Genomic DNA, 18,181 nt, shown 5'->3' with positions numbered 1-18,181 from the left:
TTGGCACCCATGTCAAAGTCCAAAAATCCAAAAGTGATATTTATAAAAATCTATGATTAACTTAGAGAGAGTTTCAATTAGCTTAATTGGTAAAGTTTTTAATAGTTGAATAAGAAATATGAGATTCAATCACATCTATCTCAAAAACTGATTAATATAATAGTATGATAATAAGTTAGCTAAACACATGATATACTGATTACATGACATGAAGTTGATAAATCTACACCAAAGATCCTGCCTTTTCATTTAAAAAAAAAACCAATACTCATTAAACCAACTCAAACAAAAAAATAAAATAAAATAAAGAATAATTCATGCAATCACTTCAATACTCAACATCAAACTATTGTACGGTTTGTACCAACTTTACCCATTTGTAACCCAGGTCTGACTACCGAATAGTGCCTAGTAGCCGTAGGCATTGCCTACAGTCACCAACATTACTCAATTGATACCTATCGACATGGTTATTTTTTCTACAAACTTAGACTAACTGATAGATGATCATTAACATTTTCTTTAAATTAATACTCACGTTACACGTATCAAAAAAAAAAAGAAAAAAATACTCACGTTACAGATAGCGTATACCCTGAAGCAAACATTCATGCACATAGGTTAGCAGCAGCACGAAGCAACCTGGAAAGGAAAAGACTCTTTGAGACTTGCCCTACTCTTTTTTGTTTTTAATAAATATTTCTCTCAGATATGATGAGCAATGCCCATGCGTGTTGAATATAACTAGTATTGTCACTATGTAACTACTATTTTAACTTTATAATATCTACTATTTTCAGTTCTACGGCGAAAAGAAACTGATATAATTAAACTCTTTTTTATTTTTGTTTATAAATTACCGCAGCACAAATAATTATATATATATATATATTAAACACTTGACCCTAATTTCTTTTTTTACCGCTTGAAAATACTCTTAACAATAGTTTGGCTTTTTTAAATATTAAAAAACAAGCCAACAACAAACTAATTTGATATAAAATCTAGAAGAAAAAATAGTAAGCCTAACAACAAAAATAGAAATTTGCTGATCTTAAACTTCAGAAAAAATCCATTTAGATTTAAGTTTTTAACAAATTTGAAAAAATGTAGCTTGTAAGATTGGTAATGAAGTTTTATATTTTGCAATGATTTCAAATATGAAGAATGCAATTGTAATATTTTATGTATTTACTTTTTCTTTTGTAACGTTGAGACTTGATATGTTCCAGAATTTTTTTATAGATTTTTTATAATTTATGTTTCTTACAAAAAAAATCCTAGAGCCACCACTGTCTAGTTATGGATTAAATTTCAATGACTATGATAGGTCCAACAGTACTATGCTCTATGGATTCCACAGGATAATATACCTACGTTTAACAAGGAAAAAACTTGATGACAACCCAGTAAAAATATATCTATAACTTTACTTAAAATGCCTACAAAATAGAACACTCTCTTACTAATCCATGTTTTCAAAACAAACTTATCCAAAAATTTAAAAAAAAAATTAAAAGGAAAATTATGAAACTAGACNAACGGGAGATTATTAGAATTTAATAATTAGGAAGAATAAATTGTGTGGGATTTGTTAGGTGAAATCAACTGCTCTAGATCCATTCTTATCATATTTTTACACTTTTAGATTTTACGCTTTGTTAATTTTTTTATTCATAGATTTATTTTTATTAAATAGTTTAATTTAATTCAAATAGTAGAACGTTCCATCTATTTTCGATTTTCCAAATAGTACTTAATTTAGTAAATTTCGATATTCAATAACATAGTTAATCCCTGTGGGTTCGACATTCGTTTTCTAAAAACACTTTACTACTTGTTACGATTCTGTGCGCTTGCAAATTATTTTACGCGAACATTGCACAATGGGAGGCCGGAGGTGTTGATCTTGTTGCTCAAGGACGAGGCATCGATCTTGATAAGTGGGTTTTGATCCATTTTTTATTCTATTGGGTTTGTTTTTCTGGTTTTTTGGTTGAGCTTGAGGCTGCCATGATAGTGATTGTGGGTGTGGGTCGGTGGTATCGGTGATTGTGGGTGTGGGTCGGTGGGTTGTGTGGATTCCGGTGTGATACCGGTGTGGATTGTGGGTGTGGGTCAGTAGGTTTGTTTTTTTACCTTTTTTTTTGTTGGATACTGGTGTCGATCTTGTTGCACAGTGGGAGGCCGGAGGCGTCGATCTTGAGAGAGATGGTGGCTGATGATGGTGGCTGTGTGGGTTGTGTTGGGTCTGTGAGAGAGATGACCGTGTTAAAGAAATAAATATTTTATTTGAATAAATATGTATAATAGACAAATTGATGTGGATGTTTTATAAAAATGAGAGTGTAAAATAAAAATAAAAAAGGTTTTAGATGTGCAAAATAATTTTTTTTTTTTTTTTTGCATCAACTGATGCAGCTGCTAACATTGTTATATTATGCAAACATTGACCTGAAGTTGAAGGAGGACCAAAAAGAAAGCTGACGCCAATGAAAAGCTGATGATCATGATATGCTATTGATAACCACCTTTCCCAGGATATACTCGTTGTACCAAACCAGATAACCTATATTCCATACTATTCAAAACTCTTTTCAATTTTTCCAAAATACCCTCAGATCCAATGGATTCTTTTTTTTATTTGGTAAATAGATCCAATGGATTCGAACCTACTAATGTCACCTTTGATGATTTGATCAAAGAAAAACAAAATAAACCGAAAAGAATAGAAAATAAAAAGAGGAACAATATCATAAAACCGGAATATACTTTTTGTGTACATTAATCAACCACCCACCAATCAAGTGAAGGTTAGGTGAAGCACAAAGACTATGATCCAATACCTTCTCAATCTCAACCACCATCACTTACCCCCCAAAAAATTTTCTTAAAAAAAAAAAAACCCTACCCCCAAAATAAATTAGATTATGTAGTCCCTCTCTGACTATGATGCCATTGCAGTGACCTATGAACCATAAAAATAATAATAATAATAATAATAATAATAATAATAATAATAATAATAACTATGCAATGCTCTTATTGGTAATAAACACTTTTATTCTTTTTTTATTAGGATTTTCATTAAACCAAATGGATAATTAAATTTCTATTAAACAACTACTTTTTTTTTCTTTTCTTTATATTTTTCTATTAAATTTGATAGATATTCTAAGGCATGAATTACTTTGCAACTTTACTATTGTTAATAAAAAAGAAAAGTGTTGCAGCAAAAATTTAAAAATAGTTAAAAGGAAAAAATGCATTTACCTAATAAAATATTAAAAATATAAATTTTAATTAGTTCAATTAATAATACTCTCTCTTATAATTTTTTTTTTTTTGGTTGAGAAACTTTTAAACTTGTGACGCCAGTTTCTAAGATATTTTACCATTTGAGTTAACTAAAACCAATAATACCTCTCATAATTTTTTAATATTTTACTAGTTAAGTTAGCTAAAACTCATAATACCTCTCATAATTTTTTGATAGAGTTTCAACTTAAAACGTTAACTTTTGATGATTGTATTTTTTTATCATCAAACTAAGACATTAATCTGTTTTTGGTGTAGGTAAAAATTAAACTCCAAATCTCTTATAATTGAATGTGAGAATAATGATAGAATCTTACTTATGTCAAATAAAAACCCATAATATTTTACTTTGATGATAAAAGATATATATATATATATATCTTATCATATATATATATATATGTTTCATTATTAAAAATAATACTAATAATAATATTAAAAAAAGTTACTAATCATTTAATCAAGCAAGCCAACACGTGCACTATAAAAATATAAAATGAACCTTTTTCGATTTTTCCTAAAAATACTATCAGTCAGATCCAACTGCAACTACATTTCAGGGCGGAGAGTCATAAACACCCAAAAAGACCATATTACCCCTTGCTAACCAGACTCTTATATTACTCATCACTCCTCACTATCCAAATCTTCGACAGTTTGATAGGTTTCACGCGCCGTAACAGTCTCTACACACACACAAAACACAATAATGTCTCCTCCTACTCTAGTACCTAACGGCGATATCGCCGCCGTCATCTCGGCCTCGTCTCCAGTTACCGGCCGATTCGCCGCCATATACAGCGAGGTCCAGAAGAGCCGTATCGACCACGCGCTTCCTCTCCCCTCTGTTCTCAGAAACTCCTTCAAGATCGTCGACGGTCCCGCTAGCTCCGCCGCCGGCAACCCAGGTCACTCTCGCAATTCCTACTTATTCGGATCCACCGAGTTTTCGCTGAATCCAAAAAACTTCGATTCCATTTGAGTCTCTGTTTCGCGCTTTTCTCTTTGATTTCAATGATAGTGTTCAGGCATTTGGTTATTGGATTTGAATGTGTTGCTTCGTATTTTTCTTCTTTTTCTTTTTCAGATGAGATCGCGAAGCTGTTTCCTCACGTGTTCGGGCAACCATCGTCATTGCTTGTACCAAGCGATTCCGATGTGTTCCGGCCGGATCAGAAGCTCAAAATCGGCGTCGTTTTGTCTGGAGGCCAAGCTCCCGGAGGCCACAATGTGATCTCTGGAATCTACGGTGAGGATCTCACTGAACCTGTCATTCGACGTCGTTTTATAAACTATTAGTTCGAATATTCGTTCGAATTATTGTAACTGTTTTGACTGTGTTACTGTGTATTGGTTGGTGGTGGTATAGATTACTTGCAGGACCGCGCGAAAGGAAGCACATTGTACGGGTTTAGAGGCGGCCCTGCTGGGATCATGAAGTGCAAATATGTGGAACTCGATGCAGACTACATTTACCCCTACAGAAATCAGGTGAGGCCTTTTCGTGTTATTCGAATTGATTTCGAGTGTTCGACTTAATTATTGCGCAAACAAATGTGATGCCTTTTGATTAGTATAATTTGATGTTATGTGAATTGTGCAAAAAAAATTGTTTTTGTAAACAATTATGCTGTGTGGAAATGCATATGTATTTGATAATAAGTTATATTGTGTATTGATGTGAATATGATGTGGTGATTTTAGGAGAGTCTGGCACCTTTTAGACTTGGACTTTAGTATAGATTTATATTCTAGTATTCTACTATAAAGGCTTAATCTTTGGGTTGGATACTTAAATATGGTATCAGAGCTTAGTTTGTTTGTTGGCTTTATGATCAATGTCTATTTGTGTAGTTAGGACCTAGTTGGCAAAGGTTGTATTGGAGAGTCCAACATTAGTTAGGTTTGGACTTTGGTATATGTCTATGTACTAGTTGGGCCGAGCTTAAGAATTAAGGTTTTGTGTATGTTGATTCTAATGTGTGCATTTGGATGCACTTTGCTTATTTCTTATTTGCTAAAAGCAACCTAGAAAAGGAGGGGGGAATTTTATTTTATTTTATTTTCAGTGTGAGGCCTGCTAGAATAAGCACAAAAAACTGGGTGTTTTGGGCTTGCCGAACAAACCTGTGCAAAAGTTTTATTCACTGTGTATGTAATTTAGCCATGAGCTATACATGCAGTCTTGCATGTTAAAGTTATAAGATAGTCATTTAATTTTCTTTCCTTTTCTTTTTATCAGGGAGGATTTGATATGATCTGCAGTGGGAGAGACAAGATTGAAACTCCAGAGCAGGTGAGTTTTTTTTTTTTTTTGGTCTGGTTTATTTATTAACTTTCTACTAAGTTTTTATGTGCTAAGACTAACTGATTGCAAATGGATATGATTTTCAGTTTAAACAGGCTGAAGAAACAGTATTGAAGCTTGATTTGGATGGACTTGTTGTTATTGGTGGGGATGACTCCAACACAAATGCCTGCCTCCTTGCTGAGAATTTCAGGTTATCTCAAGAGGAAATCTTGTTGAAATAATACGTTTTTATCTTGGAGTAATCTATGCTTGTTTATAAATTTGCATTTTAATTTCTTTTATTATAGGGAGATCTGCACTTTCATTTTAATCATGGTTTCAGAATGATGCCTAAAGTTATCAATATCACACTTAGGTGTCTCATGTTGAAAGCTGTTAGCTTGACATTAACTTAAAATGATTGCAAGCTTTGTAAAAAGACAAGTACCGTCCCTTAGTGCTTTCATGTCTCTCCTTCACTTTCTCTTTGTAACTCCAAAGTCAAGAAAGGAACATAAAATGCAACCATACTTATACCAAAAAAAAAAAAAACTCCAACTTGAAGAAAGTTGCCTGTTTTTGCCTTAGTTGTAGATTCCTCCTCATCAACTCCAGATAATTTTGGTCATTCACTGGCATTTTCCGTATGATATCTTATTCTAGCTCTTAGCAAGCAGCCCAGGGTTGAACTAACAGGGTTCTTTAGACTTTAGTATATTGCTGTAAAGTTCCCGTATAAAATCTTTCATTTCCCCATATAATTGTGTTAGTAATCTTTTTGTGAACTTGTCTTTTTTTATTTGTTCATTCAGGAGTAAAAATATGAAAACCCGGGTAATTGGATGCCCTAAGACCATTGATGGTGATTTGAAATGCAAAGAGGTTCCCACAAGTTTTGGGTTTGATACCGCTTGCAAGGTGATTATAAGTATAAAACAAAAATTTCCCCTTTGTTTTGTATATGTTTCATCTTTCATATTTTCATATTATTATATTAATTATATAGAAAAAAAAAAGTCATACCCATTACACAAAACTCTCACTTTTGTGGGAGCTTTGTATGTGATTTTTTTTTTCCCCTTACAACAAATGGTGAAGGGGGGAATTTGAACCCAAGTTCTCCATAAAAAAAACTGAGCAGTGTCACTGAGCCATGAGGCTCTTGGCAATTATACATGAACTCCGTAATGTAATGTGATCTCATTTTCTGGAAATTTATTTCTAAAATATCAACATGTTGTTAAAGTGAATGTTGTCATTATGAGGCACTTGGAAACTTTCATGTTCGTTCTCATAATAATTTGTTTTTATTTTCTTGCAGATTTATGCAGAAATGATTGGAAATGTCATGGTCGATGCCCGGTCAACTGGAAAATATTATCATTGTACGTATCATTTGTTTGAGGTTGTCACAAATAGCATCATATATTTTTTTTTCAGTACTGTGAAATCGCAATTGATTACACATCTATGAGTTGTAACCAACTCTTCCAATATCCTCTTATATTATCTCATCCATCAGTTGCCAAATGTATTGGTTCCTGTACGCTAATTACTACTAAATCATGTCTGTGCAGTTGTACGGCTTATGGGGCGTGCTGCTTCACACATTACGCTAGAGTGTGCTCTACAAACTCATCCAAATATTTCTATCATTGGAGAAGAGGTAGCTTCATAAATCTATTATGTTGCTTTGAAGCAACTTGTCTAGCCTGTTTAGTTGCTCATTACTTTTTCAAGAAAAGAGAAAAGAAACATTAGGCTCTTCTTCTATCTTTATGACAATCAAAGCATAAGACCTGACCGAGCCTGATGAAGACTTACGTGAAATAAAAAGGTTCGAGTTGCAATTTAAGGATTGTCAACAAATGGGTAAATCTGAGCTCCTGTTATTATTAGCAGACCAGACTAGATGAGGTTTCCTGGACATATTGACCTTTTCCTGACCCAAGTTGCATTACTTAATCTATTTAAATAGTTTTTAATTGCTTTAATACATAATTTATGTTATTTATTATTTTTATATATTTTTATTTCTTGAAAGTTTTTTTAAGCAGATTACCCTAATCTCAAAAAGGACTGCATTGAGATTTTTCCATCCCAATTTCTATCACACAGAACTTTGAGTTTTTTATCTGGCAAAACTTCTTTAAGATTCACAGCCTGTTATTCAATATCAACTGAGGATTGTTTGTTGCAGCTATTAAAAATAGTAGTCATCCCATACCTGGGCATTCCTTCTCCACAGAGATTGATGAGGGATGTGTAGAAATTGGTTGGAAACATATGGTTGGTTAAAGTTTAGGAGACACTTCTTTGAATTGACATATGCATATGATTCTAATTTGGATATTTCTCACTGCAGGTTGCGGCTAAGAAGCTGACATTGAAAAATGTGACTGACTACATTGTAGATGTAATCTCTAAACGTTCAGGACTTGGTTATAACTATGGTGTTATACTTATTCCTGAAGGTCTTATTGATTTCATTCCAGAGGTATTATTCTCGATCATGTAATCTAGTACTATGTCCTTTATCCCCCCCCTTCCCCCCCCCCCCCCCCTTCCTTTTTCTTTTTTTGACTGGAATCTGGATATTTGGGAAATCGATGAGCTACTGTTTTACTTGTACATAAATGAGAACATCAAGTTGTTGATATACTTTATATTATTTTATTTCTTTGACATTTGCAGGTACAGCAGCTTATCTCAGAACTGAATGAAATTTTGGCCCGTGATGTTGTAGATGAAGGTGGGCTATGGAAAAAGAAACTTGCCAATCAATCTCTACAACTTTTTGAATTTTTACCTGAAGCAATCCAGGAACAGTTGCTGCTTGAAAGAGATCCTCATGGAAATGTCCAGGTATCTGTTTTATGTATATTACTATATCTGTATATGATTCTCACCTATTTGGAGTTGTTGTAGTAATTGTTTTTATGTTATACCTGTTTAACCAGGTAGCTAAAATAGAAACAGAGAAAATGCTTATTCAAATGGTTGAAACTGAATTGGCGAAGAGGAAGCAGGAAGGTACATATAAAGGCGAATTCAAAGGGCAGTCCCACTTTTTCGGGTACTTATATTCTTTCCCTGAAAAAATGCTACCATTTCAAGTCACAGAGTTGAACATAATTTTTATGCCTTGATGGTGGGTCTGCATGTTGATGTATGTGATTTGGGCATCAGGCTTGGGGCTACCCTTGAAAAAACCTTATGGTCCTGACTCATATAGTAACTTAACATTCATAGTTTCTCCACATTTTGTGGGGCAATTGATATTGAGAAATTTTTTCCAAGATTAATGTCCAGGACATTGTTTGTTATCTTTTATGTAACTTCTGTGTAATTCTCTCTGTAGGTACGAAGGGAGATGCGGTTTGCCTACTAACTTTGATTCTAGCTACTGCTATGCATTGGGATATGGTGCAGGAGTTCTCCTTCACAGTGGAAAAACTGGGTTGATATCATCGGTCTGTGTTTCTATCTCTTTTTGCCTTACAACTTGATTGGGAGGGGGAAAGGGAAATAGGATGGATTTTTAAGGATATTGCATTTATTCCCCTGTTTGGTAGTTTTGTGAGACTTTCTATTCCATTTCATTCCTTTCAATGTAATCCGTCCAAAAGTAGGCGGAATGATCCATTACCCTCTTAAAAGAAAATAATGTTTTTACCCTCATTTCCTTAAAAACGCTAAAAAATAATAAGTTAGTAAGCCATGCAATGCATGGGAAAAATTCAACAAAAGAATATATTCATATATGATACACATTTATTTTAAAAGTATGAAAAAGGATATAAATATTTTGATTAGAATTTGTTTAGAGAAAATCAAACCCAATTTAATGAAAAATATATGGAATTTGATAATTATGGTAGTTATTAATAGGCATTTATTATGATTCTATTTGTATGTGAAACTATTGATTCTACCATTTGAAGGAAATATGATGTAATAAGATTTTAATGAAGAGTATAAATATAGGAGGTTTTATGTAGAATATAAAATTAAAACTCAATTAAAAAATATAGGACAAAACTCATACAATACTTTAGGTGCTGTTTTTTAGGTTCTCTTTTTATGATTCTGCCATGTGGCTGCTTAATTAAAAAATACATTTTCATCCCATGTGAAAAAAGCCACATGACAGAATTTTAAGAGAGAAATCTAAAAATCAGCACCTAAGTATTTTACTTAAGTCTTGCTCAAAAATATATATTAGAAAAATGACATGGAAATATGTGGGCTTTTGAAAGCCTATGTGGCCACATTAAAAAGTCAAAGAATTTCATTTGATATATATATATATATATATATATAATAGACATAATTCCCCCCCCCCTACTTTTTTTCTACCTTTTTCTTTGCTTTTGATTTCACATTTTGTTTGGTAGTTTATTTATTTTTTCCGTTTGATAGGGAGAAAATGATAACTAAGCCAAATCTTTGTACTTTGCATAATGTCTCCAGGTTGGGAATTTGGCTGCTCCTGTTGAAGAATGGACAGTTGGTGGGACGGCATTGACTTCATTAATGGATGTTGAGAGAAGACATGGTATTGTTAATGTTAACCTTTTCACTTCATCAAAATCTGCAGATATGATATATGAGAACTTTTCCTTTTCTCCCTTTCCCAGTGAATGTGCTGAACAGAATACACTATTCCATTACTCTTAATATATTCTGCAACCTGTTTAAACACTTTTTTTTTTCTTATTCTTTTTTAGCTAGCAGTAGTGTAACTGCCATTCTATGCAAGTAAAACACACGTTCTAGGGGAAAAGAATTATTTTCATTGAACTGTCATGGCAGAGTGTTTTATGGAGTCAGTTTATTAGTACCATGTTAAAGTTTTAGAAGTTTTGAAGAAAATTTTCTTGGCAAAGTATTTAGGATTTTGGGTCTATAGTTTCACATAGCATATCTTTCATTTAATTTATCATTTTTCTCAATAGTTCGAGCTCTTATTGAAGTTGAATTCATTTTCCAGGTAAGTTCAAGCCTGTGATCAAGAAGGCAATGGTGGAGCTCGATGGTAAGTGTTTTTGGCAAGCTTCTCATGATGTTCACTTACATATTAAGTTGTAAGGATCAGTTGTAGTATTTCTCTTTACACATGGTGGGCATTCGGTATATATATGCAATTTTCATCACTTGTGCTAATTTCTGAACCAAGAAAAAAGTGATCAGCAAGTTAATTAACATGATGAATTTTCAGGTGCACCTTTCAAGAAATTTGCGTCCTTGCGGGATGAGTGGGCAATCAAGAATTGCTATTTCAGTCCTGGTAGGTCATTAATTTTGAATTCATCAACCATCATTTTATGGCTCTCTGGAATATTGTCCCATCCAAATGCAAACAATTCATCATATTGCCTGCTATCTATTTTGTTTGCATTGACTAAAAATTGAGTGTCTAATTTAAATATGTAACTTCTGTCTTTAATGATTTTCATTGCAGGTCCTATCCAATTTAATGGCCCAGCATCACTTGCCGTTAATCACACATTACTCCTGGAACTTGGAGCTCAAGCTTAGGCATGTCGTTGAACTCATGCTTTGATGCAAGTTCATATATTTTAGAGGAACAAATTAAACCTACACTGTTGTGCATCTTTGGGATTTCTATCTTTTTGCTTTTGCTAGAGGAATTTTGAGAGTTGTATTTTTTTTTTTCCTTCTTTTTTTTTCTGTATTTTGAGATGATCTATCAGGTGGTTCTGCATCTGTTGGTAAAACTTGTTGGTGAAGCTACCTGGCACACCTCTCGGGCTACCTTGTTTGTGGGTGTTTTGTTGTCATAGTTCATAAGAAACTTCTGTTTTGCTACATGTTGAAAACACTATAGGCAGCAAATTTCACAATTTTTTCGTAACTTATAAAGCTGGTGAATTGTGATAGTGCAATATCACTTTCACCAAAACCACCACTTATAGAGCTTTTATTATACACTAATCACAATTTTTTTATCTCAATAGTCATGAAAAATATTGTGAAACTTGTTGTCTGTATCACAATTAGGCATCTCAATATCACTTTCATTGTAACCACCACTTATTGTTTCGAAGGTAGTAAGAATGCCTTCGGTGACATCCAATAGAAAGGATGGCAAATAAGGTGGTGAAGGAGCCATAAGGATTTCAAACAGAGCTAAGAAGTGAAATACTCTGTAAAACCGATCCACGACAACAGAAATGTGGTGAATGTTTAGCTAGTGGCAGATCTCATTAATCATGACACTAGAGTTTGCAAAACGTAAAACTGTAAAAGTAACCAACTGGTCCAACCCTTTTGATGCACAACTTGTACACAGTATAAAGAAAATGCATCTGGCGCCATTAGCCCGTTCTACTCACAGTAAGCTTTTCTCGTTGACCAAGAGATCAGATTCTCGTTCACCCACGGGACCGTTTTCCTCAGGGACCAAAGTATTAGATTCTCTCCCATGGACCGTTAGGAAACAATGGCGATCCTTATGATACATGAGAGACTGAAATTTTGCTACATAGTGGCATAGTCCCAAAGCTGTCTTTTTAGCCCGAGATTCCATGTCAGAGAGCACTCTTTGTAATGTAGAGACCAGAATCTTGGGAGCATCTATCTATTCTTGATTTGCCATTGCTACCAAGAAACTTGGGCCCTCTACTGATTACTCAGTGGGTTAAGAACTTGTATAGTTATAAACCCAAGCTGGTCTTTACATAAATTATTACGGAGGCTATAGACTTTTTCTTTTGTGTTTGTTGACATCCTATCAATTATACACCCCACTTGCTAGTTTCTCCCATCCTCTTGACTGGACCATTAGTCTATTACTACTCTAATTGTTGATGATATAATATATATCTTTTGAAGTCCTATTAGTTTTAAAACGAATCACACGTTAATAGAGTTGCCAATGTGACTACCCATTTTTAGCTGGGGACAGAGATGGTCAAGTACTACCTATTTCTAGCTCTACCTCTTATCTTGTAGTAAACCATATATATTCAGCCAAAAAAAACTAATACAATAGACATAAAATTGTCACAAACTTCAAATGGCGGCAGGATATGTTAAAAGGACTTCTATTGATATTAAGTTAGAAACTGTAGGGAATGGGTGTTCGGGAAGGAAAGGAGTTGTAAAGACTCCAATCAAGCAAATGGAAGGTTTGACAGATTTTACAGCGATTAGTTTGCTCCACTTTTTGTAAACTTGATAAACTAATCGCTGTAAAAACATACTTTGACTTGTCGCTGAAGGTCATGGTACCTGCAGATGCAAACTAAATTCTACTTCCAAAATCATGGATCAACCCATGAGGGTTGATTTCAAATACTTTGAAGATTAAGCTAAAAGCATGGTTTTCTTCTACAACTAAAATATTAGAGTTTTGGTAATAGTAATGAGTTTTGCTATATAATGGTGTTACCTGTTTGGATTGAGTATTGCTCATAATTTAAACTCAATTCTCATAACCCATTTCTCTAACTCTATTTTTTTATTCACTCTAGAAATAACTTATTTGGTTTCATATCTTGGTACATATCCTTTTTCTATAACTTTTATTTTTGCATAAAGTGATGGGGCTCATTGAAACCCATAACTCAAAACTTAAACATTTGAATTGTGTTTTCTATTTCAGTAGACCTTATATTTTTTGAGTTTTGAGTTATGAAAGCTGAGTTATATAACTAAGTTTTTATCAATCCAAATACCTAAAAACTCAATTTTTCATAGCCCACTCACGTATTCAACTCACTAGGTCTCACTCTAACACAGATAAAAGGTATGTTCTACTAAAAATTATGTGAGAATGTTTGTTCCTTCAGACTCTCTCAACAGTAATCTCGTAACTTTTGTAAGTCTTATTAGGTGCTATTATAAACAATAATTGGTGAGGTTGGTGACTACCTTCCCTATGAGAATGAGTTTGTTCTGACAACTTTCTGTCCCCTCAAATTGGTTGAGGGGATGTGCACCAGAGATGTCTTCCGAGGTGGCAGATTGAAGCTTCCCCTATCTTGTAGCATCAAATACAAATTTCACTATAGCTACAAATCATTAAAAGGTTAAGATGCTTTTGAAGTTTCTTGGGGATGCCTCTTATCTTGGGATGGGACTTCAAATGAGCTGAGATTCAATTGAAAGTTGAAACACTTCTTCAAGCAAATAAACAAGCATCACTATCCGAATAGTTCGGTTGTCACAGGCCAAAAACAAAAAACAAAAAACAAAAAATTCAGGTTGGTCCCTGCCTGTCGAGTCTCACTGTAAGGGAAGACTTTTTATCCCTTTATTAGCATACAGTGAAATATCAATTGTAAACGATTATGTTCCCATATTTGTATAGATGTGTTTGGATTTCAAGTTTTTGTTAAATGACTTTATTAAGTATTAATTCTGTATTGTAGAAATTGATAATTGATTTAATTCTTATTAATCTATGGATATGAAATTATTGGGGTAAGATATTATCCTTATTTATAATTGAAGTACTTTTGTTGAAGCTCAATTTATGTTTTTAAAATTCTTATGAAATGTTAAGAACTTTGTAATTCAACCAACATTTTTTGGTTTTTTCAATAGAGACATCTAAAGTTCAAATTCAATCACTTCTAAATACAATATTTAAAATTAAAAGAATCAATCCAATCCAAACATATGAAGCAATTTAAGTTGGTCACGATTATTCTTCAAATCCATGGATTTTAAATCCTCAAATCTACATGCAATTTTAGGACTTTTTGACTTGTAATAACTGTAAGTCATAAACTAAACGAGTCACGTACACACATTACTCGTTGGCAACATAAGAACCGGCTTATTGTCATCAATTTTTACAAGTGGCTCACATCTTCAGGTCCGGGATGATGCTTGGTATATAAGAACAGAAAAATAAGCTTGATCCCAAAAGAGTAGGGTCATTGAGAAGCTGAGTCTATGAAAGGATATCTAAGGAGGGCTTTATGAAGATTTGGAGGGCGATTTAGAATTAGAGGTCATTCATGACAGCAAGCTCAGCTTCATTCAAAAAGTTCTCTGTGCTGTGTAACCAAAGAATATATACATACATATTCATCCAAAAAAAAGGAAGAGAATATATACATACAATGAGAAAGAAAAAAGAAAAATCAAAGCCACGCCTAATGCAGTTCTAAACACTAAGTAGTATCTATATCCTGATATAATTTGTTGGCCTCCCCTCTATGTCCCAACATCAATTCTAAATAGTTTCTTCTCATTAAGAGAAACGGGTAATGCCATTGAGCTACAAAATTTTTTACCACTTCTTGTAATGTAATTTTACCAAATTATGGTCCCTTTTAATGGTTTAAAGTGAGCCACAAAAATTTTAGACAAGAGTGATGGAAAGACTGAACATAATTTTACCATATTATGCTCCCTTTGAATGGTTTAATTAAAGTGAGGATAAATTGGATATGCCATACACTAATGTTATTGAAGGAGCAAATCTCCTTCCTCCAATAACACATCCTTGCACCTTGTATTTCTAAGATGACAAGTCCCTTAAGCTTGACCAAAAAATTTAAAAAAAATAATCGATAGTTACAAAATTTATGACACTTTTAGGGTGGGCGGATACTTCTCCATTAGTGAACCTCATGTCATGAATTATTGCTCACAAAGTTGTCACCTAATCATCTTACTGGTTAATCTAGAGAGTCGGTCCCTGATAATACTTTGAGCTCCTGTAGTAGCTGGAAAAGAGAGAAAGTCTGAAACTTGGCTGTTTTGCCACATAAAATTGGCTGCTTGTGCCTTGCAACCACTCTAAAAGCTTTGATGCAGCTTAAAGGATGGTCACTTTTTCTTAGCAAGACAGCACGGCTTTGCTTTATCTTTTGAGACTTTACATCCAAAGTTCTATGAATCACATGCTTCTGATTTGGCACTGTAATATACTCTTGCTACCTATTGTGAATGGTCACGTGTGCCTCACCTTTTAGATTTATGGGTTTGCTCTATCCATCTTTTTCTACATATTTTAATAATATACTTTAGACTATACAAAGTCTTAAAATATGTTATAAACTTATAATGACACCTGCTTCTTTATACTATAAAGTTCTTTTTGATAAATTTATACTATAAAGTACTTTAGATAGAGTTCATGTTCATGTCACTTAAATATAAAGCCAAGAGAGTTGCATAGTTTTGCACTAAGATTGAAACATCCCACATGGTCGGTAAGAGCATAATTACCTTTCATGCAACTTGAACCTATCATTACCAAGGGGAAGTAGACACCAAAAGTTGTATTCGATTTTATCTTTTGGACCATTGGATAAAGTTACTAAATTAAAAATTATACATTCAATGAGAAGATGACAAAAAGGGTTTGCCACCTCATTTCTTTTCTATGGTCACTAAGAAGGTTACATTATATATAATTTCATATAGTTTAATGATAAAAATGGATTGGATAAGTTTTGAGAAAAGAAAATGTGATAACCCAAGGCAACAACATATATGTATACAAAGTCTTAAAATATGTTATAAACTTATAATGACACCTGCTTCTTTATACTATAAAGTTCTTTTTGATAAATTTATACTATAAAGTACTTTAGATAGAGTTCATGTTCATGTCACTTAAATATAAAGCCAAGAGAGTTGCATAGTTTTGCACTAAGATTGAAACATCCCACATGGTCGGTAAGAGCATAATTACCTTTCATGCAACTTGAACCTATCATTACCAAGGGGAAGTAGACACCAAAAGTTGTATTCGATTTTATCTTTTGGACCATTGGATAAAGTTACTAAATTAAAAATTATACATTCAGTGAGAAGATGACAAAAAGGGTTTGCCACCTCATTTCTTTTCTATGGTCACTAAGAAGGTTACATTATATATAATTTCATATAGTTTAATGATAAAAATGGATTGGATAAGTTTTGAGAAAAGAAAATGTGATAACCCAAGGCAACAACATATATGGTAGGAGGGAAAACACTAGCAAACTTAAAATGAAGGATTTGGTTAACAATGAACTTAATAAGTGCACATGTTAATCAAATATCAAGAAAAATACACATAATCACAATGAAAATGTGCTTGTAAATCAATAAATAATAAAAAGCAAAGACCTCATGTGAGAGAGCATAAAGTTTTGCCATATAGCGCATTCTATGAAGAAAATTGAAATACTCTTAAACCACATTAGAGATAAAAAAAAAAAATAGAGATTCTTTATTTCCTTTGGTTCAATGTTTCAAGATTAATTTTTGTTACATTTTTTATTCAATGTTTTAAGACTACTATTTGTTTCATTTGGTTCAATTTTTCAGAACTTTTCCTCTCTCTCACACACAATAAACTCTTTGCATTTTCATTCACCCTTTTAACTTCTACTCCTTTGTACACACATGTCCATAGCCTATCATGCCATCCCATCTCTAATGCACTCAAACAAAAAATGACGTCATTAACTTTCAACCTGTTAACAACGCCTTCATAACTCTAACATTGCAAGGAAGGGGGTTTGCGTTTTTTTATTCAGTGATGATAGCTTATGGTTTTGATGATGAAGTTGGACATTGTGAATTTTGTGAAGATTGTGATTTGCTTTGAGTCTTTAGGTGTTTGAGATTTTGGTTTTGGAAAATCATAAATGTATTTTGTTTTAAAACTAAAGAAAAAGAAAAATTCTAATTGATTATTTATGAAGTTAGCTATTTATTTATTTATTTATTTTGTGTTAGAACTCATAATTTGTAGGTTTCTTTGTAAGTTTTTTTACTACTATTTTGTGCAGTATGAGCCATAGTGATAAAAATAAAAATTGATAATAATTACAAAGTATTTTCCAAATTTTTTTTTTTTTAAAAAAAAGATATGAAAGCCTAACTAAAAACAATTAAATTTTGATAATTGAGTGTGTTTTTAACCAATTTCTCTTTGTTTAATCACGTTCTCTTTATATTGAGTCTTACAAATGATTTCCTTAATTTCATTGAGATGATGAATTGAGTGTTTACGATTAAGGTCTTTGGTTGTGAGAATAGAGTAATTATTAAGTGTTTGGGAGGTTACTTAAATTTATGTAATTTTAGGATACAAAAGTATTTCATACTTTAAATTCTTATTTAAAAATTTCAAAATCATTTAATCAATTTAAAAAATAAAATCTATGGTAAAGTTATAATATGTTATAGTCTTAAAGTGTTATACATTTTTTTAAATAAAATATGAATTAAGAAAATCAAGTTTTAAAGTATTCGACAATATATATTATAAGCAAACATAAATATTATACAACAATATAAGTATTATATGTAGTTCTTGAAATATATAAAAATTATTTCAAACGAAATTCTAAAATAGCCCACGCATCGCACAAGACATCATCTAGTTATTGATAACTGTACTTTCTTTTTTAAAAGTATGAATTACAACTTTTATTAAATACTTGTTATTTCTTAAACTATACTCTTAGAATACTCATTAACAAAACCCTAAATTAATAGTACTTCCTATTTAGACAACCTTATCTACAACTAAAATAAAGGTATTAGATGACAATCAATCACTACCACTAGAACCTCTAAAGCAATTAGTAC

At 32.6% G+C, this 18,181-nt stretch overlaps 1 protein-coding gene across 1 annotated transcript; it reads left to right on the top strand.

The window, feature by feature from the left end:
- Positions 1-3,923: 3,923 nt before the first annotated feature.
- LOC112032769 (pyrophosphate--fructose 6-phosphate 1-phosphotransferase subunit beta) lies at positions 3,924-11,486 on the top strand. The gene is made up of 16 exons (XM_024065527.2): positions 3,924-4,226; positions 4,406-4,567; positions 4,688-4,809; positions 5,561-5,614; positions 5,713-5,819; positions 6,421-6,526; positions 6,930-6,993; positions 7,186-7,274; positions 7,974-8,105; positions 8,303-8,473; positions 8,569-8,684; positions 8,970-9,081; positions 10,082-10,166; positions 10,602-10,646; positions 10,830-10,898; positions 11,073-11,486. The coding sequence occupies exons 1-16, from the start codon at positions 4,028-4,030 to the stop codon at positions 11,147-11,149; spliced, it is 1,710 nt and encodes a 569-aa protein (XP_023921295.2). The 5' UTR covers positions 3,924-4,027; the 3' UTR covers positions 11,150-11,486.
- The last annotated feature ends 6,695 nt before the right edge of the window (positions 11,487-18,181 follow it).

Source organism: Quercus suber, unplaced genomic scaffold (genome assembly GCF_002906115.3).
Source record: "Quercus suber isolate HL8 unplaced genomic scaffold, Cork oak 2.0 scaffold_275, whole genome shotgun sequence".
NCBI classification, from domain to species: Eukaryota; Viridiplantae; Streptophyta; class Magnoliopsida; order Fagales; family Fagaceae; genus Quercus; species Quercus suber.
The sequence above is the reverse complement of the archived record's forward strand: the minus strand, read 5'-3'. Positions and strand labels throughout refer to the sequence as shown.

What these genes read in the sequence shown, in the direction of transcription:
- LOC112032769 (XM_024065527.2), top strand. Translation starts at nt 4,028, where the DNA reads ATGTCTCCTCCTACTCTAGTACCTAACGGCGATATCGCCGCCGTCATC. An exon ending in CTCCTTGCTGAGAATTTCAG is followed by an intron (nt 5,820 to 6,420) that starts GTTATCTCAAGA and finishes TTGTTCATTCAG; the next exon opens with GAGTAAAAATATGAAAACCC. An exon ending in GGCAATGGTGGAGCTCGATG is followed by an intron (nt 10,647 to 10,829) that starts GTAAGTGTTTTT and finishes ATGAATTTTCAG; the next exon opens with GTGCACCTTTCAAGAAATTT.